General features: G+C 45.3%; 1 protein-coding gene across 6 annotated transcripts in view; it reads right to left on the bottom strand.

Annotated features, from left to right (window-relative positions):
* ARHGEF10 (Rho guanine nucleotide exchange factor 10) overlaps positions 1-22,373 on the bottom strand; it is an 869,022-nt gene that overhangs the window by 684,469 nt on the left and 162,180 nt on the right. For 4 of the 6 annotated variants that reach the window (XM_085610812.1, XM_085610811.1, XM_085610815.1 and 1 more), the window contains exon 3: positions 20,547-20,708. In XM_085610812.1, coding sequence (XP_085466938.1) covers positions 20,547-20,708 — 162 coding nt within the window. The remainder of the gene's footprint in view (positions 1-20,546; positions 20,709-22,373) is intronic. The other 2 variants (XM_085610814.1, XM_085610813.1) reach the window with 1 other exon arrangement.

The raw sequence follows: 22,373 nt of genomic DNA, 5'->3' as shown, positions 1-22,373 counted from the left end.
CGGCATCGGAGACGCGGGCTTCCAGTCGGTCGAGCCTGGTGTTGTGCGTTTTTTTACATGGTCTAAGCGCGATGTGAGCAAATCTAGTTTTGAATCAATTGCCTTCAGGCTGGATTTGACCTCCATGAGGATCTCCTTTAGATCTGAATTGTGGCCCCCGAGTCCTCCCATAGCGATGGTCCAGCCACTTCATCTTCAGTGCAGTCAGGGCCGCCGCTCAAATTAGAGCTTGGATTGCTTGGCCTTGTGCTTGCCCATGGCTCGCTGTGATCTGACGGACAGAAGAGTGCAGGGACAGGGTTGAAGTGGGGGGGGACCGTTGTGCTATAAGTCGCACTCTGAGCTGCCATCCGGGCCCTGGCCGCATAGCGGGAGGTCGCTTCACATACAGCGAAGTGCTGGGTTATAAAGCGTGTATGTCACTCTCTGCAGAATTCAGTGGTGACAGGAAGATGCAGGGGTGAAAAGAATGTGAATTGGCTACCAAGGAAGGTGATGTGCAGGCGACCAGGTCAGCCTCTTTGGCAGGGGGGACAGGCCAGTAGGGGAAGATCTAGCAGCGCCCCACTCTTCTAGTCAGGTGCTGGCCGAAGATAGAATAAGGCAATCCAATCCAGCCCCCGAGATGACAGAAGGGCAGACAGCAACAAGGTTAATCCTGGTTAATGGGCTGGCCAGCGCTCACTGTGCCGGTGTGTGCCACCTACCCCTGTGGCAAGCACAAGGTGCTCCCAGCACCGTAAGGAAGAGGAACAGCAGGCCACTCGCCTTCCGCTTCCACCAATCAGAGGAGCGGCCCGCTTGGCCCAGCCACTAGGCCCGCAGCACCCAGGATCGATGAGAGGGGGGCTCAGGCCGAGGGGATAGCGCACCAAAAAGCACCACAATGCAGGGGACAGGCAAAGGGGGCAGAACCTGACAACGCAAATGGAACGCGCAGGCCCGACTGGCGCAATCGCCAGTTTGCGCACCACCAGATGTGGCACCCGGATCCGCCAACAGTCACAACTCCTCACCCGATGTAATTCCCGAACCAGAAGATTGCAGAGTTAGGTCCAGGTTGGGCAGCAGCACTCCGCCTCCCGTGTCCCAACTCAAGGGTGCGGCGGTCGGCCTAGCCACAAGGATCACCACCACAGTGCGGGCCTCAGCCGCAACACAGAGAAACTGCAGCATCTCCACTCAGCCAGATCCCGATTGCCACGCTGTTCCGCAATCCACAGGTACCGGGAGGGCGGCAGCAGCAGGGCACAGTCTGCACAGTATTGCACCCCTGAGAGGCTCCAGGATGCACAGATGAGTACGGATTACTGGCTCAGCCGGCAGAGTTCACCTACAGAGTGGCCATCTTGCTGCTCGGCGAGACCACACCCCAAACCTCTTTCATAAGTAACAAACTCAAGGATCAATATAAAATAGAATATTCATTTTACTACACTAATCTAGTGCACACAATATGAATTGTAATCACAACGAAGATAACATTAAGGTAGTGAGGAAGTTTATGGGTAGTGTAAACAGCATAACGTACTCCAACATGATTACTCCGTATTTTATAGCACTAACGCTCTTGATTACTAGTACCAAGCACTATACTAGCTCTAGCACATTAGTAGATAAAAAGTCTATTCTGAGTTTCAAAAATGATTCACAGTATCCGTTTTCTGAGCAATAAGTCCTATTTTGGCTCGCAAAAGCAGTTGTGGGTGTGATAAGCACAGGCAGCAAAGAATACCATCAGACAGCGAGTGAAGGTCGATTGCCTCTAAGCAGCCTCCTTAAGGTAGGCGGGGGACTGTGCCTGTCCCCTATGCCGCCTGAAAGGTAGGTCCTCTCTGACTCTTAATGCCCGGTGCGTAGTTTCAGTAAGATTATTCACAAGCTTGATAATTATTTTCAGAATAAACATTTATCAATGAGTAATGTAATGACCTTTCAGCTATTTTCACTCCTTAAAACCTTGTTCTTTGAAAAAGAAAACAAAATGAAGCACACAATTCTAAACCTAGAAACGATGTAATTTCATAATAATGATTAAACAGGAAATGGTCAACGTCAATGATTAAATACCACAAATATATTAATGTAAGCTTGATTATGACATTTTTAAGAACAAAGCAAGATGAAAAAAATGTGCATTTGTTTTAATCAAATATATTCACATTTAATTATTTACTCAGCACATGTTGTTCACAGTAGGAGAATTCAGACCGTAAAAATGAATAAAAAGGAATGAAATATAATATTTACAATAGTCCTTCAATCGTCAAACTTGGTATTAGAGTGCCGCAGCTAGTTCACTGGGACTGTTGCTAGTTTGCTTTAAAAAATGAGGGGTAAAGAGATGCTTTAATCAACAGTAATTCTACAGCAATTTTACGGTGATCTGCTACTTCTAGTTCATTTTCACAAATCCACCCTTCTATTGGGTGTTTTCTTTTCATTTCAAAGGTTAATGCTTTGGACTGTGAAAGATAAATTTAAAGTAAATTCTCAATAAAATACTTTAGTAATGTACCCAGGCCTCATTACAACCTAAATTGTGTATGATCATGTATCGCTAAATCATCTGTACAAAAAAAAGCAGAGATGTGCACTCTGTACTTCTTAGGTGGAGTCAAATTTGCAACTTCAAAAGTAAATTAGACTTATCCAAATTGCATGGCACAGCAGAAATCTTCTCAAAGGTGCACTTACTAAACAATTTCAAATGCACAGTTCTGCTATAGCCACACTGCCATCGCTGAATATTTCATAAGATATTGGATGTCCAAAAATAATATTTTTTGCAATTTTAAAAGTGTCACAAACAAAGGGGTTAATGTCGGGTGGAAAGCCTCTGCCCGACACCAACTCGTGTTCTGGACCGACCAACTTGCGGTGCGACTGAACACTGTGTTGTCGGAGTTCAATTGTTCCCAAAGGAAGTTCGTGTTATACCCTACAACCGGCAATAACACAGGCTCCTATGGGGAAATGGGCTGTGTGCGAAAAACCCTGCACCCTGTCGCCGGCTCCCCACCGGGTCTGCCACACAGTGCAGGGTTTAACAGGGGTTGGGGGGCCATTAGGTACCCACTCGGCCATCAACCATATGCTGCAGGGGCAAGGGGACACTGCCAGGGCCCCCCGTCACTTTCTGACAGCCTTTCCGTGTCAGACAGGCCGAGGCGGCAAGGCTGCTGGAAATCGGCATCGTAATCCTGACAGCGGAAACGCTGTCCATAGCGGTGTATGATGTGGTTCCAAGCGACAGAAATACTCTGCGAGTCGTTCGGAACCAAGTCAGAATAACCGGATGGTTTACGTTCCGACCGCGAAGATCATAATCGGGCGGTCAGAATGTAAACCGACCAAGTCTTTCAAAAAGGCTCCGACGCGGTCGAGGAAATTCCGGGAGGAGGCTTTCCGCCTTACATCATAATGAGCCCCATAGTGTATAAAAACTGCAGAGACAGGCAACGACCAGCACACTTATATTTCCCCAACCCTGGTAGACTGTGACACTGTCAAATTAAATAGTGATGAGGCAAAACACTGCCATTCTTTACTCCACAATTGGAGCAATACATTTCCAACAGCATTCCTTAGTGGTCACAATAGATTTTGAACCAAGCATCACATTGAAGCAACTGCATTCAAGCTAGCTATAATGCTGTAATACCTCAGTTCCTGCAGTGAAAGGTCATATTGTTTTGGTTAAATGATGTACCAAAGTTGTTGCAGGCACAGTATAATGAAGCATCTCTCCCTTTATCCTGGTTTGCCTACCTAGGATTGATAAAATATATCTTTGATATAGGATCCACCACACCTAAGTGCTATAGAAAAGCTGCAATGCAATAATTTACATTACTATGGAGGATATTTTTAATTTTTTAATACAGGGCCATGTATTGGCTCGCCCCGTCCCCACTCAAATGGATGTAGTAAGGATTTTGCTCACGTGATTAACTTAAAGAGACTTGGAATAATAAGGGATACCCTGTCTGTCTGATTTTTTGAAAGCCTTTAAACATTAAATAATATAAACAGCTTTATTAACCCCCTCAACCTTCAATTTATTCAAATGTCCTGTTTAAAAGAAGGGCTAATCATTTCCTCAACTGGTGGCTGCATGAAATAGATTTTTCATTGTTTGCTAATTTTTAATTTAGCAATCTAATTGTTTTGAGAATCTATATAGCAATGTTTGTGCATATCAATGTGCGACAGAAATGTTGCAGTCCTGATACCAATGGGGTTGATCCACATAGGTACATTTAGCTGTGAAGGTAAGTTTATGATCAAATTCACCTTTTAACGCCTGCCAGAAATTCACATAGGGATTCCTGGCAGGTGTAACTGGTTTCCAGAGAGTCCATTTCTCTGCAACAAGAACATTTGTAAACCCAACTCACGGGGTGGCAAGAGGCTAGTCCAAATTGTGGTTTGTACTGGAAGTTTGAGAATACCCATGAAAATGTATGTCTGGGTATTTCCAAACTTTGATCCAACTTCCTTTTACCCCGAATACGGTCAAACACATACTCCAGCACATGGCTAGGACAACTTTCTTTCCAGGGTGGGAAGGTGAATGAATCACCACTACATTTGGTGTGAATTCACAGAAACATTCTCCATGGAGAAAATGTTTACGCTTTGGAGGAAAAAATGTGTGTTTGAACAGAATATTTCAGTCCTCTTGTGCTGTACTCGCACAGAGAATAGGAGGCATGACATTCCCAAAAGTAAACCTGAAACGTTTGCCTGATCTAGAATACTCAGAGCTTACAGACGGAAGATCCCTCCTAGTCTCAGATCCAGCAGTAATTAAAAACAGACATTGAAAAGGGTCCCTATTGTTGTGTTTTGTCCTAGGTATACAGCCCCGGGGCTGCAACCAGATGATGGGGATGAAGAATGCCCAAAATCCATCTGGCCTGATAAGCAATGAAACAGAGTTGTGGTGTAATGTGTAATCAGCCCCGGTCTGTGTTCCCTCCTAGACCAGGCCTGCCAAGGTACCATTTATTTCTTATGCACCACGTGATGCAGAACAAACCAAACAATGCTACTCCTGCAGGGGCACGAGCGCGTGCACACACACACACACACACACACACGCACACACACACACACGCACACGGGGGTACACACACACACACAGGGGTGCACACACACACACACGGGGGCGCGCGCACACACACACACACACATGGGGGCACACCACCACCTCCCGACCTGTCCCGTGTTAATTCTGATGCTTTGATGACAAAAGTGTTGTTAACTTTAATGTGTTCTCACTTTGTATTTTGGGGAGGAATGTAGTGTTGCTCCAGTCCAGTGAAGCAACTGGAGTGACCGGGATTGTTACACAATGCCCCAAAAGTCCCACTGCTTATAGGTGTCAAAGGTGGCACCCACAAGATAAAGTCACATACCTGAAAACGAAAGTTACCGGACACTAGACACAAAAGCAAAACCCTCTTAAACCAGATGGTCTGTCAGTCTAGTACATGGAACAGGATTGCTTCGGAAACCATACCGAGTACAGGTATTGGGCAGGGGAGCTCAGCGAAGGGACTACAGATACACTTGGACCCCCTGATTCATTGGAGCTAGACTCAGATGACACCTATTCTGGAAAGACTCCATTGAGACTACCCTCCGGGTCATCCAGTGCAGGGGCCTAAATACCACTCCCTCTGGAACAGTCATGTGGTTGATAAAACTATTTGAAAGCTGAAATGTTCCTCATGATGTTTTTTTGTCCACGGCGAGCAGTGACTCGGGTGCCATGCAACAAGACAATGGTCCATGGATTTTACTCAAAAGGTAACTGGGCAACAATCTTGAACTAATACCTCATCACCCACTTGCAGATCTGGCACTTTAGCTTGGTGAGCATACACACAGTGACCATTGACTGGATCCGGAAACCCTCCGGGATGGTGAAGAATTGGTTCCAATACTACTCAACCCATGGAGTGGTGCCCATGAGCCTGACCCGTGGTAGAATGGGGGGTCTGGCGTTAGTCTCACAGGAATGATTAAATTGCATGTTCCAGATACTGTTGGGTCGCCGAGGTGATTCAAATGACTTTGTTCAAAGTTTGCATAAACCTTTCGTCCTCCCCATTCGCTTGGGGCCACCTCCGGGTAATCTTCTTGTGCGTTATCTCCAAAGAGGTGACATAAGACATCATCTTTTGCCCTTGACAGGGTGTTCAGTGCACAGTTCCTTTATCAAACCATGAGTGGCCATAATGTTCTCCAGTTTAGGCAATATGTCACTGGCACTCAAAGACACGTGAATCTCTACCTCCGGATATTTAGAGTAGTCATTGATCATCACAAGATTATGGCGCCCATCTGGAAGGCTCCCAAAGTCAAGACTCGCACACACCCACAGATGTCATGGCCCATGTTGGGTCACTACTGGCGGTGGAGGACTAGCATCCTCAGCTACTAGGCCCAGGTACAGGATCGGACCACCTTCTCTACCTTTTCATCCATAAAAGGAAACCACACTTTTGTTCGCAGACAGTTTTTGGTCTTACCCATACCCTGGTGTCCAGCATACGTAAGTTGGATGACCCGGTCAGTAAGGGAGGTGGATATGACTAGTTCAGTTTAGAAATACATTTATTTAGACCATGGGTCTTTAAACAACATAAAAACATATTACAATAAATATTTTAAAACATACAATACAAATTTCAATGACACCTTGAAGGGGCAATTCCTGCCTCATTCCAACAGCTTACAAATTTCCCATGTATAAAAAGCACCCATAATATTCTCAATGATAAAAAATCTGTCTAAAAATATATCTTAAAACTAATGCTACAACCTAAAAAGTTTATTTGGAGCAATGCCCGTCTTTACTTCGGGCTAATTCTTATCCAACCGTTTCTGTTTCCAGCAAGGACCTTTTTATCGCCTTCATATATTTTGCAATAGCAATTGCTATATCGAGGTTTGGCATGTCAGTAAGAAGTTTAGTTGGGTATGACTAGGTGGTGCCCTCTCAAAAGACACCTGTTTGAGTCAGCACTCAACTCCTGGTGAATGTGATATAAGCTTTCCAAACTTTGCAGCAAATCAGGGATGAGCAGAGACAAATTCTTCTTGAAGGTGTGCCATTGGTTAGTCTTCACTGTCTCAAGAGCTTTTTGAAGGCAGTCATCTTGGCTGGTAGCTTGGCATAGGACATCCACTGAAAGTGGAATCGGATGTGATCGATGAGTCACATATCGTACATATTCCTCAGGTTCATCGGCGTCTGCTCCCTTTGCCGGAGTGGCTGCCCGAGAGTGCCACGGCAAATAATCTGCTAGGTCATGAGATCCAGGGCGGTACTCCACGTGACAATTGTACTTCTAGAGTTGAAGCATTCACTTTTTAATTTGTGGAGGTGGCTTAGCAGTAGTACCTTTGAATAGAGGAATTAGCGGTTTGTGATCCGTCGTCACACTGAATGGATTTCCATAGACATAAAGGTGGAAATGGCGACATCCAGTGGATGGCTATTGCCTCTTTCTCAATTTGAGAATATCTCTGTTCAGTGCTAGTTATAGAGTGACTAGGAAATGCCACATGTACCATTTATCATAGTCTGTGGATCGTTGCATCAGTACTGCCACAAATCCTTTAGGGCCAGCGTCCACAGCTATGTTAGTGTCCTTTCAGGGGTGAAAGTATTCCAAAGTGGCATTAGAAGATAGGGCCTACTTAGTAGCCTGAAAGGCAGCCTCCTGCTCGGGACCCCAGGACCATGGGACTGACGTTCTGGTGAGTTCTGGGAGAGGTTGCATCAGGGTCATGAGGTCTCTGATGAAACTGCCACAATAATAGACAATGCCAAAAACTGCAAACCTCAGTCACGGTGGCAGGTGCAGGGGCTTCCTTGAAGTCTCTGACCTTGTCGGGGTCCGGAGTCACTGCCTCTGATGAGCACACATATCCAAAGTGTAACTTTTGCTGTAGGAATTCACACTTGTGATGAAGAGTGAGGCTGGACTTCTGAATTCTTTGAAGCACCAGCTGAACCTTACATTGTGTTCTTGGCACAGTCTTCGTATAGATCAAATTGTCATTGCGGACATTAACGACGCCTGGGAGGTCAACCAGAAGTTCCTGAATGGTGTTTTGAAACACTTCAGCAGCGCCAGAAATGCCAAAACTCAAACGCTTAAACCGCTGTAGGCCTACATGTGTTAAAAAAGTTGCTACCTATCGGGACAACTCAAACAGGACTTGCTGGTGATATCCTGAATGCAAATCAAGTTTAGAGAACCAACAAGCTCCACTGAGTTTACCAATGAGGTCGTCAATGGTGGGTGGTAAATGTTTTTCCCTCTTTATCACGACATTGGGCATGCACATATCAATGCATATTCGCACCTCAACCGGCTTCTTTGGTTTTCGTGCCACTACGATTGCCGTTACCCAGCGTGTCGTTGCTGTTACTTTCTCAATTATGCCTGCAGTCTCAAGCTTTCCCAATTCTTTCTCTACCAGGGGTCTCAAGTGAAATGCAATGCGCTGATGTTGGAGTGCTACTGGCCTGACGGGTCAATATGCAGGTGGATCTCTTTTCCCTTTAGGTACTATAGGCCTTCAAAAACTGTAGTCCAGCAATCGGGAGCCATAAGTTATGGCAGCCTTGAATTTTCCTTGCATCACAAGAGGTTTTATCCTGGCCATAGGTGAACACCTTGATTGTCACAGGGTGCAATTTTGAGGTGAGTCTCATGTTATAGTAAACCTCAGCAGACATGATGTTGATGGGCGCCCCGGTATCTACCATGGCAGTGGTGAGATGATCTCTGACCCGTATCAGGCATTGCAGGAGGTGGTGTGTGGTTTGAGCAGCGGTGCCAATGGTGAAGACAGTGTGGATGGTATGTTCCTCGGTTTCGCCATCATCCATGTTGCTGCTTCTCTCTCTTATGTTTGGTGACAGTGGTACGCTGGCCTTGCTCCTTTCTTGAGTGACAGACTCATAAAATAATTGAGTTTTCCGCACCCTGTGCACTTCTTTCCTCTTGGTGGGCATTCAGAGGGGCGATGACTGCTTCCTCCACAGTATCCTCAGGTTCATAATGTGGTAGCCTCTCTCCCACCTTCTTTGGCAGCGGGGTTTTGTGTGATGATGTTGACCAGTTTGGTCATTACTGGGGTCTGTAAGGTAGCTCCCATGTGAGCAGCACAGGCTCTGGAAAGTTTCTTGGTCCTGCCCAGTGTTAGGATGTCTGCTAGAGAGCCTCCTCTAGTAATTCACTCATGAAGTTTTGCCAAGGCACATCCCTTAATGATTTGTCCTCTTATTTCCTAATTTTCATCATTAAAACCACAAGTGCTGGCAAGTTCCTTTAGACGTGTGCGAAAGACATCAAACGATTCATCAGCCTGCTGCCTTGCTTGACCAAACATAAACCTCTCATATTTCCTTGTTCACCATTGGTTCAAAATGTGCAGTGAGAGCCGCTATGACGGTAAGGAGCGTTTTGGAAACTACTTCATTGATGAATTTGGATATTTATATAAGTGTCCCTTCCCCCTAAGTGTAGGATCAGCATGCTCTTTTGAGCATTGTCCAATTTAGTTGCTTCAAAGAAAAGGAGCACCCTCTTCACCCATTCTTTCCACTTAGGCGCTTGTGGCGATGGAGCACCTTCAACTATGAATGGCTCCATCACTGGTATGTTCGCCTTAGTGCTGAGGTGGATGATGTGTACCCTGAACTGTCACTTGATTAATTATTCCTCCTTTCCTGTTCTTGTGAGAATACGACTACCAGTTCTCCAGCCCACAGGTTCCAGTTATGTGGCAGCCTTCTCACAGACACTTTAAAAATGATATATTTATTTTGCCAGCCAGCACACCCTGCTACAGGAACAGATCACATGTGCAGGCCTCCTCCCCACCCACTGTGTGCATTGCTTCCAATGTACAGACCAGTTAATTATATGCTGGTTTTCTCTCTCTTTTTGTTCACTCACCTGAGTATGCCAGCAGGGGGCATCTCACCATGTGTTCATCCCTGTAATGACTGAGCCGACCTCTGATCTGTACGGCACAGCCCCAGCACCGAGGTTCCGCTTGCATTGCAAAGGAGAGTGTGTGGCCTCTGATGATTGTCTGAAGCTGCTAGGTGTTCACAGGGCCACCAGCCACATGGCACGAACACTGCGTACACTACTGGCAGGTACTCAGCCACCACACGATGCCAGAGGCAGCGGGACAACACCCGCTCGTCGCCAGTGTTGTGTTGTGTCCCGGGTATACAGGCCTGGGCCGCAAACAGATGGTGGGGAGGCAGAATGCTCAAAGGCCCTGCGGCCTGATAATGAATGACAGAGTCACAGTGTAATGTGTATTCTGCCCCAATCCAGGTTCTCTCCTAGACCATGCCCGGCTGGGGTAGCTTTTCTTTCCGTATGCACCACATGGTGCGGACCAATCCAAAAAACGCTAAACCTGCAGGGGCACACACACACCCCTGATCTCGGGTCATTGTGGAGCAATCCCGGTAGCTCCAGTTGCGTCACTTGAGAGACACTACACCTATGTTCACGCTTACCTTTATAGGGAAAATACTAGTACTCCAAGTCAGGGATGCAGTCCCTGTTAAAATTCCACTTGTTTAACTTAATCTTGCATTCTCTATGAGCGTTTGCTTTTGCGGGATAGTGGGTTTCTGTGGATTTTTTATGCAGCATATTACTCTTGCAGAGTGTAGAGTGTGAACTGTGACTCAGTCCCGTCTAGTTTTCTGTGGCAGTTGAAGTTGTGGGTGGGTGTTTATAAACGGCAAGTTTTGTGAGAGCTCTGGAGTTGAGGCTGAAGGCAGTGCAAGTTTTTCCATGGTGCCTGTCAGTGGATAATGGAACTATCCAAAATACATGCTCATTCAATCCTTGGCCTCTGCATGGTCACATTTGACAGTTGTAATTGCAATTATAGGTGAAAGTGTATGAACGAGGTGCACTCCTATAGAAATACTGACAGGGCAAAACTGAAGAAAATGCAGTGCTTACAGGTGACTGGATACATTTTGCTGGGGGGGCTGATGAAATTAACAAGATGCAGAAGACGAGAGTGAAACGGTGGAGCTGAAGAGGAAAGAGATGAGGTGCAAGATATGAAAATGGAGTATTTCAGAATGATGGAGGGTGAAAAAGGGCAGACATGTTTAACAGAGAGACTGCAGAGGACAGTGGCGTGAATGGAAGCACAGGAGTGATTTAAGACTACACTTCCCCTTTCACAGGTGTTAGTGATGTTTAATTACAGTCTCATATCTTCTGCATTGAAACATTTTCAATCCCTATTGGTTTACAAGAAAATCATTGTTACTCCTTTATCTTATACTGCTAACAAACATTGGCTAAACCAGCAGTTGTTGTTTGTTTTAGGTATATGACCTTTGTTGCGTAATATGCCTGGATGAAGAAACAGAAAGCTCACAGGGAGGCATCAAAATACTGCTTGGGTGGCATGCTATAGAAATAACAGGATTTTAGTTAACATGTCTTAAGACATGCCTTTAATTATATAGGTCAAGCCTCTTGGAAAGAATTCCTAAGTACAATTTGTAGGTCATGCCCCTTCTAGATACCTTCCACTTTTTTGCCCCCACTTAAAGTCCTGCATGTGCGTCTGGGAATGATAGGAATTGCAAAACAAAATAAAAGTATGCTCATGAGGAGGTGTAAATCTCTCAACTTTTCTGATGAAGGGTTTGTGATTAGGGCCCATTGTTTAGATCCAATTAGTTATAGTTCAGTTTAGTTACTGCAGTTTTGCGTTTAAAATAAACAATGTCATAAGTTTATCATACTATGTATTGACTGTAAGGCTATGGTTATTCCAATGTCTCAAGGGGATCATAATCCTATTAAGATCAGCCTGAAGATTATCCATCGACCAGTTTACAATAAGGAATGTGGTGCTAGGGACCTCTCCACTGGTTCAAACAATTTTAGATTAAAATGGAGGGCAATAATGTCATGACAACTGTCCAGACTTTGGTCAGAGATAATCTCCCTCTTTTCCTCTCATGTTTGTCCGATTCAAGTCCTAACCTTGGGGCAGTAGACTATTTTGTTAAGATTTGCTTAGCTCTTCGAGCTCAGCTCACGATCCCGCTGCGCGCCTTTACGGATGACCAGGGATGGTTTGATCATGAGTGTTCTCTGGCCAACCGTGACTTGCGACTAGTCTTATCTGCTAGCCCGAGGAACCTGTCTGATGTAAAAAATGCTAGGACTCGATACAAATTGGCCATAAGTAAAAGGAAGGAGGAGATTCTCGAGGAGCGTTGGGAGGTGCTAGCGCAAACAGCCGCCCAGGGAAGGGGGGATATCTTTTGGGGCGCGGTTAAAGACCTGCGTTGCTCGGGTCAGCTCGCGACTCCAATGGATTGCACCATCCCTGGAGCAGCATGGGTGGACCATTTTTCTAAGATCTACGCGGCCCCACCCTCAGGGGCGGCCACCCCAATATTTAATAGCCCCCCACGGGTTGATATATTATTACCTGAGGTGGAAGAGGCCATCGCACAGAGCGCGGGGAATAAAGCCCCTGGCCCAGATGGCCTCCCAATTGATATTATTAAGGCTCACCCTGATGTATGGGCCCCACTTTTGTTGAATGTTTTTAAGAACTTAATTTTTACTTCTCCACCACCATCAACCTGGTCATCTAGTATAATAGTGCCCATTTTTAAGAAGGGCGACCGTTCCCAACCGGCATGTTACAGGCCTATCTCCCTTATTTATTTATTTATTTTATTTATTTTATGGAATTTGTAGAGCGCGCAGCTACCCCCGAAGGGGTGTCCCGGCGCTAAAATCCAGGGGTTACTGAGTGGAAAAGGGGAGAGAAGAAAATGTGATGCAAGGGAATCTAAAGTCCGGAGAAGAGCCAGGTTTTGAGTTTGGCTCGGAAGATGGTTTCAGAGGGGCAGAACCTCAGCTCAAGTGGAAGGGAGTTCCAAAGTCTGGCAGCAATGACACCGAAACCTCTGCCTCCGGTTCTGGACAGTCTAAAACGGGGCGAGATCAGGAGGCGGAGGTCATTGGACCTCAAGGATCTGGTGGAGCAGGATATCGAAGCCCGATTTTTCAGGTAAGTAGGGCCGAAGTTGTTGACGGCTCGATATGTAAGGGTGAGAACCTTAAACTGGATGCGGCTAGCCACAGGGAGCCAGTGGAGTTGCCTTCGATATGCAGAGACAGATTGACGGTAAGGGATGTTACCGATCAGTCTGGCTGCAGCATTCTGGACAATCTGCAGTCGACCAATCAGGTACTGCGGAGCCCCTGCATAGAGGCTATTAGCATAGTCCAGGTGGGACGTAATGAGGGCCTGGGTGACTGTGCGGCGGGAATCCGTGGGAAGGTACGGGAGGATCTTTTTTATCATCCGTAGTTTCATGAAGCAGGCGGAGGTAACCTTATTGATCTGGGTTTTACATGACAAGGAGTCATCGAATTGGAAGCCCAGATTCCGCGCCGAGCGAACCGGGGTAGGGGCAGGATCGAGAGCTGTCGGCCACCACCAAGAAGAGGGAATAGAGGTGTTCTGATTGAAAAACAGGACCTCCGTTTTATCTGCATTTAATCTCAAGTGGTTCGTAGTCATCCAGCCGCTGATGTTATTCAGGCATTGGCGAAAGTTGAGGAATGCGGAGTCCGAGTGGTCCCGGAAAGAAAACACCAACTGTGTGTCGTCGGCGTAGGATACCACCCTGACTCCGTAGGACTCAACGACGTCAGCCAGGGGGGCCAGATAGACGTTGAAGAATAGGGGGCTAAGGGCGGAGCCCTGTGGCACCCCACATGACAGAGGTTTTTCCTCTGACTTGAAGGGGCGTAGTAGTACTCTTTGGCTTCTGGATGAGAGAAAGGACTTGATCCATCCGAGGGCAGAGCCACCGATGCCTATCTGCCTGAGGCGGTCCAGGAGGATGGGGTGAGAGACCGTATCGAAAGCTGCGGACAGGTCGAGGAGAACCAGCATGGCCTCCTCGCCCCTGTCCACACACTCCCGAATGGTCTCAGATACCTCCAGCAGGGCCGTTTCGGTACTGAATCCTGCTCTGAAACCGGATTGGGATCCATGAAGCAGAGAGTGGTTTTCCAGATAGTCCGTAAGTTGGAGCTGTACTGCTTTTTCCAGGACTTTGGCAGGTTTGGGAAGGAGGGAGATGGGACGGTAGTTAGAGAAGACAGTGGGGTCTGCGTCTGCCTTTTTCAAAATAGGGATCACCAGTGCCTCCTTCCAGGTGGTGGGGAAGAAGCCATGGTGAAGGGAGGCATTCCAGACGGTAAGGAAAGGGCAGGCCAGTGAGGGTGCCAGTTCTCCCATGATTTTGGCGGGAACAGGATCAGAGGGGGCGCCAGATTTGCAGGCGATGAGCAGTCTAATAGCCTCGTCCATGTTTAGTTTGTTGAATGCAAGGAAAGATGGAGACTCAGGGGGGCTAGAAGTAGGAGATGGAGTGACTGACTCAGTGGGGAAGGAGACACACAGTTTGTTTATTTTTTCTAGAAAAAAATCTGAGAGTCCCTCACAAAGGGCCTGACTGGCGGTGTTCTGGGGGGCTCTAGCCGGAGGGTTAATAAAGTCTTTGACGACGCTAAAGAGCGTTTTTGAAGAGTTTTTGGCTTTATTAATTTGAGCGGCAAAGTGGTCTTTCATCGCGCCTTTTTTAAGTTTGAGAAATTGTTTAAGTGCCGTTCTGTAAAGATGTTTGGCTTCAGAGTCGTAGTTGAGCCTCCACTTGCGCTCAAGGGCCTTACATTTGCTTTTCTCCTCCCGAAGGGAGGTGGAGAACCAGGGAGCAGAGGGCCGCGACCTGGTGGAGGAGATGGTTATCTGGGGGGAAATAGAATCAATAGCCTTAAGGAGAGTAGAATTTAACCTGGAGACATTTTCATCAATGTCCGGGGAGAGGTACTCCGAATGGTAGTGGAATATGGGATCCAGGGTAGCGCAGGTGACCTTATGCCACTTTCTTCCCAATTCCTTTCTATGGGCCAGTTGGGCAGGTTTGCGTCCTAAAGTAAGAAGAAAAGGGACGAGGAAGTGATCGGTCCAGGTTAGAGGGAGAGGCTGAAGGGCAGTGATGAGCGAAAAATTTGCAAAGATAAGGTCCAGGGTGTGGCCTGCCACATGGGTGGGACCTGCAACCAATTGTTTAAGATTGAGGCTTTCCATGGTGTCGACCAGGTTAGTAGCCTTAGCGCATAGCGGGTTGTCGATGTGGAGGTTAAAATCGCCCAGGACAATGAAATTTTGATGTTTAATAGAAAGATCAGCCAATAAGTGGACAAGGGCATTGAGGGAGGGCGTGGAGACAGGAGGGGGACGGTATACTAGTGTGCCAGCTAAGATTGCTGATGCATTGTCGGAGATGGAGAAGTACATAGCTTCGATTGTGCCTATTGCACTGAGTCTAGTGAAAGTCAACTGGAAAGAGGATTTAAGTATGACGGCAAGACCACCACCAGACTTACCTCCGGTCCGATTCAGGCATTTGATGTCATAACCTGGGGGGATGGCCAGATAGATATCTGGTGAGGAAGAGTCAGTGATCCAGGACTCGGTTAGGAAAAGAATATCCCATTCCTCAGACGAAATGGACATCCAGATGTCGTTGGCGTGACGGGGTAAAGATCGGCAATTAATCAGACCTGCACGTAAGGTGTACTGATTAGGGGAAGAGGGATGCGGTGGTGAGCAAGGGGAAAGACGGGGTTGACAGGGCGGGAGTGTAAAGCTGCATTGTGGGCAGAGATAATGAGCGGCTTCCAGATGACTCGGGATGCAGCGGGGGCAGGTCGGGCATAGATGTGAATTAAGTAGGTGTAGTTGGGCAGAAGTCCAGCAGATGCTTATTGATAACACCTTAAAGATTTTAGGGAGAGTATTGTATAATAAAATCCTATCATGGGCCGAGGACAACCAAATTTTAGAGAGTTGCCAGTTGGGTTTCCGCAATAAAGTCGGAACCGCGGAGCAGTGCCTTAATCTGAACCTTATTTTGGGCAAATACACCGTAGCACGTAATTGCCCAATTTACTTGGCCTTTATGGACCTATCCACTGCTTTTGACCTTGTTAATAGGTCATTACTATGGAAGGCCTTATTGGATTACGGTCTGGACGAATCCTTGGTACATTTCCTGGCCTATTTGCACAGAGACTTGAAGGCCTGTGTCAGGATTAGCATTGGGGGTGAGGTCTCTGAGCTAGTTAGAGTTAATAGAGGGGTTAGACAGGGCTGCGTCCTTGCTCCTCTCTTATTTATAATATATATTAACGGCCTTCATAAACATCTGATTTCTCTAACCGCCGATGTCCCGACCATAAAAGGTAATCATCTCCCCTCTCTGCTTTATGCAGATGATGCGGTCCTCATGGGGCGCACCCCAAACGCTCTACGTATTTTAGTGAATGGCTTTGTTGCACATATGGATTCCCTAGACTTGAAGACCAATTTTAAAAAGTCCTTTGTAATGTCTTGTGGCCCGAAGAGGCGTCATATTGGCAGTATAGTTGTGGGGGCAGAAAGACTGGACTCCACTAGCAGTTTCCCGTATTTGGGTGTGGTCTTTGCTGCGAACAACTCCTGGAGTGGGCATATAGCCCACACCAGGAGTAAGTTCTCAAAGTCCATCAACTCCATTTTGAGCCTCCCCCGTCCAAAATTAACCGGGGCATTGCCTGCTATCTTAAAAATATACAAAACTCAATGCGTCCCGGTTGCTACTTATGGTGCTGAGGTTTGGGGAACTGCTAGTTGTTCTGACTTAACTGCCGAGGAACATAGATTTTGTAGGAAACTTCTCTGTGTTCCCATCACTTCCCCACATTTTATATGTCATAGGGAATTGGGGTTGCATTTTATAGGGGATTTTATTCGTGCACGTCCAGCCCTTTTTTGGCTGGCGATTTGGAAAAACCCCGCCGCCATTCTGACTAAGGATATCATCGAGGATTGTCTACGCTGCGACAGGGGCTCGGCCATACCCTGGTTATCAGGGGTGTCTAGCGTATTTCGCAGCGTGAACCTTGAAGATACCTTCCTAAAACCAACTACCACTGTGCTCCCCACTAAATGTGAACTTAAAGCACTTTATATGTCATTTGATGCTGAAAGGGTAGTAAGGGAGTCTTTGAAACCTAGTGTCTGTGGATACCTAGCCCGTAATCTCACAATTATTCCGACACCCAGTTATTTAACCCTCCCGCTGAGCCATTGGGAGCGTGGCCTTATATTTCGCCTTAGGGCAGGCACTATTAAATATGCACTTAGCTTTCCTTTATGGAATTTTAACGACCAATGTGTTGAGCCATGCCCTTGTGGCTCCCAGAGCAGGCAAACAATTTTACATTTCTTATTTTTTTGTAAATTTTACATGAAGTACATTAAATGGTTTTTAACTCCATATTTTAAAAAACTAAAACCACTTAGCCTGGAACTTGCATTTTCAATGATTTTGTCCCTGGATGACGGTGAACATGTCTTTCGCGTGAGCTCTTTCCTAAAAACTGTGGTTCGTGCCCGGTTAACAATGTCCTAAAGTAATATGGTTTACTCCTCATGTGCAAAACAGTATTTTAGTGTCTAATTGCATGATTTTATAAATGTTTTGTCTTTTTTCTGTACTTTTATGGATTGTAATGATCCGAATAAAGTTTTCATTGATTGATTGATTGACTGCTTAAACTTAAATTAATTAAAATAGAAACCCCTCGAGTAATTCCAATATGCCACTCATCAATAATATGAGATGATATTCGGTGATATTCAATACAAGTGTGCGAATCAATTTTTCTTTAGGACAAAAAACGATGACGCACCAAAAGGTGTGTTCAAAAATACTATATGACTGGTATGAAAGGTATGCCTTTTTTTCATCATTAACAAGAAGATTTGAATAAGCTGCACAAGAACTCCTTTCTTATTGTTTATCACATGTCATCTCAATTGTTATCTCTGGGGAAGTTTGTACAGCGTCTTTACCCTGATGTAGGCGTAGGAGAGTGTGATGGATTGATAATTGCAGTAGGGAACAATTTCAAACAACAACTGCATACAAACTACTGTGGAGTGTACTACAACAGTCCCATATGAGTCTATATACGAGTGCCTTTAGACCCTGTAATAGTCAGACCTATTGACGTATAAAATTGTGGCCTATAATTGAAGTGGTCTCTTGGATAGCTGTGTTTAGAAATGCTGCAGGGCATAAGACCCCTGCTGGGAGAAGAAGAGGTGTATGGTAGAGTAGTGCACCAGCTGCAGATAGTAAATATAAATGCAATAGCCTGAGTCCCAACCTGGTGTGAGTTTTCAGTAAGGTGGGTGAGGACCTAAAGACTGGAATGCTCAAGTTGATAACTCTTTTGTCATACATGACAGGCTACTGTGCCCGGGCAGTGCCATAACGCCACAGTTGACCATATACTTTTAGGCCCATTCCACGCATGAGACTCGGAAGCCTGTAGGCTATGAAGGTGGATTTTCCTTTATGGCATCACGGGCAGAGATGGAGGAAGAAAATAAATCTTACAATTTCTCTGAAGAGAAGAAGGATGCAGATTATAAATGAAGGGCAGCATGCTCCGATAGTGCCAGTTTGATATGAAAGCAGACAAGCATCTAGATTCATGGGCTGGAGATGAAGGAGAGGTGGGCATAACCCTGCAAGCCCATGTCCTTCTCAGATCCCTTTACTACTTATTGTTGTCGGCAATGTAGGTTAGGTCTGCAGGACTGAAGATGCAGCAGTGTGTACATGATTTCCAAAGAGAAAGAATAATTGATGTGCCTCTTATCTTCGTTCCCCTGTGTCTTATGCAACATCACATGCCCGTATATAAACTGCAGTGCAGGCCAATTCATTGGGAGATATAACTTATCAATCCAACGTGCCTTATTGCATCTCAGGGAGAACTTCATAGGGACATTTGATGCTCAAAACTAAACAGGACTTTGTCCCATTCACTTGTGTTCACATAGTGAGTTCTGCCCTAATCTAGGAATTTTCTGGAAGAGGGCCTCAATTACTACAACTACCCACCCTTAGAACTCTCCTGTTAGGTAATGAGGTATTTTTGCCATGGATGGTCAGCAGAAGGAGTGGCTTATACGATCTGTAAACCGTTTCCAGCACATCTAGAGTGGATAACCCCTTTGGAAGAGCAGAGAGAAAAATAGTGAGTGAGTGCGTGAGTGAGTGAGTGTGTGAGTATGTGAGTGAGTGCAGTGGCGGCTGGCAACATTAATGAATGGTGAGGCACTCACTGTAAATTCTTCCGGGCGCCGGATACTCCAAACAGATGCTCTTCTCCCCGCTGATCCTAGGGGTGATGCGGAGCTAGAAGGAAAGGGGAGGGGACTTCCTCCCTTGTGCCACGTGAATCTAACTAATCGTGCATCATCATTGCAGCTCCAGGATTGGTTGCAGCAGGCTAACCCAGCACTCATTTTGCAGCTGGGGGGCTGTGCCTGCAATCCCTCAACTGTATTACAGAGCTGGGATTGCGAGCTTTGAAGTGTGCATGTCAGATTGGCCGGCTGTAGGCAGCCAGCCAATCTTACATGCATACTTGAACACCTAAAATGTCATCCTGCAATCTGCAGGAATCTGCCCGCCTTCACCATCCAATTGCTATAGCCTTGGGCACACAGAATGATAGAATGGTAATGACCATTTTATTATTCAGTGTTTACCGCTGTGCTCCCAGCAAGTGGGACAACGCTCTTCTGCCGAAGGAAAGAGAGAGAGAGCTAGCGTGAGTGAGTGTGTGAGAGAGAGAGAGATAAAGTGAGTGAGTGAGTGTGTGAGAGTGAGTGAGTGAGAATCTCCATCTGTTAGACAGTGTTTTCTCATTCAAGGGCTTTAAGACATACATTTAAGCAGACAGTTGGTTGAAGGGAAGTGGTGCTTCTATTAATAGAAATGCATTCCTGAATTTCTGGTGAGTATTTTTTGAGGAGGTCAAATAAGTTACAGTGCTAGAAAAACTTTCAATTGACAATTGTTAATACACTGAAATATGATTGCAGGCCAGATTTCATTTTCAGACAAATGGCTTGTATCAGGTAAAGAGTATAAAAAAATTAAAAATAATATTGGAATAACTCGAGATAATGGAATACGATAGCCTGGACAGGAATGGCTCAGATAATTCCACACAATATATAGACATGAAAACAAATGAGGTGATCACGAATCTCCATCTGTTAGACAGTGTTTTCTTATTCAAGGGCTTTAAGACATACATTTAAGCAGACATTTGGTTGCCTTGATTAGCATTAAGCATCATCATTTTCGAAATTCATACACTTTCCTCCTGGGTCAAGGCTCTTTCAATTTCCCGCCTAAAACTAAATCTGAAATACACTTTTAGTAGAGGCAAGAGAGTCACTGCAAAATAACACTAGGTGATACTTGATTCTGGGTGGGGGAACCTGTTTATTTAGTAAATGTGAAGCTATTACAAGACCAGTAAAATAAGCATTGAGTTTTCTATAGATACCTGCATCAGAATTGTCTTTGCACTCTAAGTCACTTCTGTGCTCATCAGAGGGAGGAGTGTGTGGCTTTCTGTCAGCTTCAGGAGCGTCGTCATCACTATCGAATTCAAACTTCTCTCCTTCGTCTTCATCTGAATGACATTGATGGAAGTCACTTTCTAGAACTGATTGCACAGAGAAATTTAAATTTATATTTATCTTTACAAGCCTGACACCAATGATTGCCACGCATATGTGAGTAGAGGAAAAGGGAAACCTCTACAACAAAATGCAGTCAAATGAACCTTTAAATACAACATTGCACTCACTCCTGTTTTTAGGTTGAAGCCTACCTGCAGAGCACATGTCTGGTTTGCTACAGACATCTTGGGAACATTCAAAACCTTCCCTTTAAAAAATTGTTACAAAATGTAAAATACAGTGTACTACACTATATTTTACAAATATAGCATACTACAGTTTATGTAAAAACAAAATTCACATATTCAATTTTTTTACAAAAACGTCCATGCAATACAGTGGTAATAACTATATATTACATTCTACTTGAATTTTTTTTTTCTTTTTTTTTTTAAGGCATAGTTCTCCGTAAAGTGTTGTGAAAATAGATCGAAAAATATAAAAATTTCCCTACCTATTACCACTTTAATATAGTGGTAAAAGGTAAGGAACAAAAACAAAACCTACTACTTACCCACATCTAGGGCCCTAAACCAGAATGCAGTGAAAGTGTGCTTAAAGATTCATGCCTGCCTTTTACATTTTGGAAAGGCAACCATTAGCCAATTAGATAATGCCTTGTCATCAGTATGTACCGTGGTATACCGAACAGTTACAGCAGTATACCATGGTATAATATATAAAAAAATAACACTCATAATTTTATTCCTACTTAAACTATTTACATCTACTACCAAAAATTACCATTTACACCTCATAATCTATATTCCTGCCACATTACATCTACATCTGTTTGCACACTCTCACTCTGTCTGCTTCAATTACCACACTCCATTCTATGCCACTCAAATATACACCACTCCACTCTGCTGTATGCTATTGCACTCTATGTCACTCCTCTCTATGCCACTCCACTGTACGCCACGCTACACTATTCCACTTCACATCACTCCACTCTATGGTGTTTCCCTGTACGCTGTATGCAACTACACTGTACACTATTCCACTCGATGCCACTCCATTCTACACCACTCCTCTCTACATCACTCACTATATGCAATTACTCTCTAATCCTGAATAAATCAAACATTTACCCCAAGTCAAGAGATCTGGGTTAAATCATTTGTCCTTTTGCTGACTACACCACCCCAGTTTGGACCCAGCCATATGAAAATCAATCTTCAACGTGCTTCTCAACGTAACAGACCAGCCCAAACTGCAAAGCTGGGTCCTTTCTGGATCGGAAACAAGCATCCTGGGACCGGTTTCAGGGTATCACCCCTCATCAGCCAGGCTAGCTTGAATCCAGTGGCACAGCGAGCAAGGGACCCACCCCTGTTCATACCCATCCCACTTAAGGCAAAAAATGCTGCGGCAACAAATGATGGATGGAATTCTGAATAAATCAAACATTCACACCAGTCAAGAGATCTGGGTTAAATCGATCATCCTTTTGCTCACTACGCCACCCCAGTTTAGACCCGACATATGCAAATCAGTCTTGACCCTGCTCCTCATGGAGACAGTCCACACTGAACTGCCAAGCCCAGTCTTCCCTGGGCTGGAAACAAGCATCCTGTGACCGGTTTTGGGATATCACCCTCATCAGCGAGGCTAGCTTGAATCCAGTGGCAACGTGATCACAGGAC

Source organism: Triturus cristatus, chromosome 6, assembly GCF_964204655.1.
Source record: "Triturus cristatus chromosome 6, aTriCri1.1, whole genome shotgun sequence".
NCBI classification, from domain to species: Eukaryota; Metazoa; Chordata; class Amphibia; order Caudata; family Salamandridae; genus Triturus; species Triturus cristatus.
This window is presented reverse-complemented; position numbering and strand designations above follow the sequence as displayed.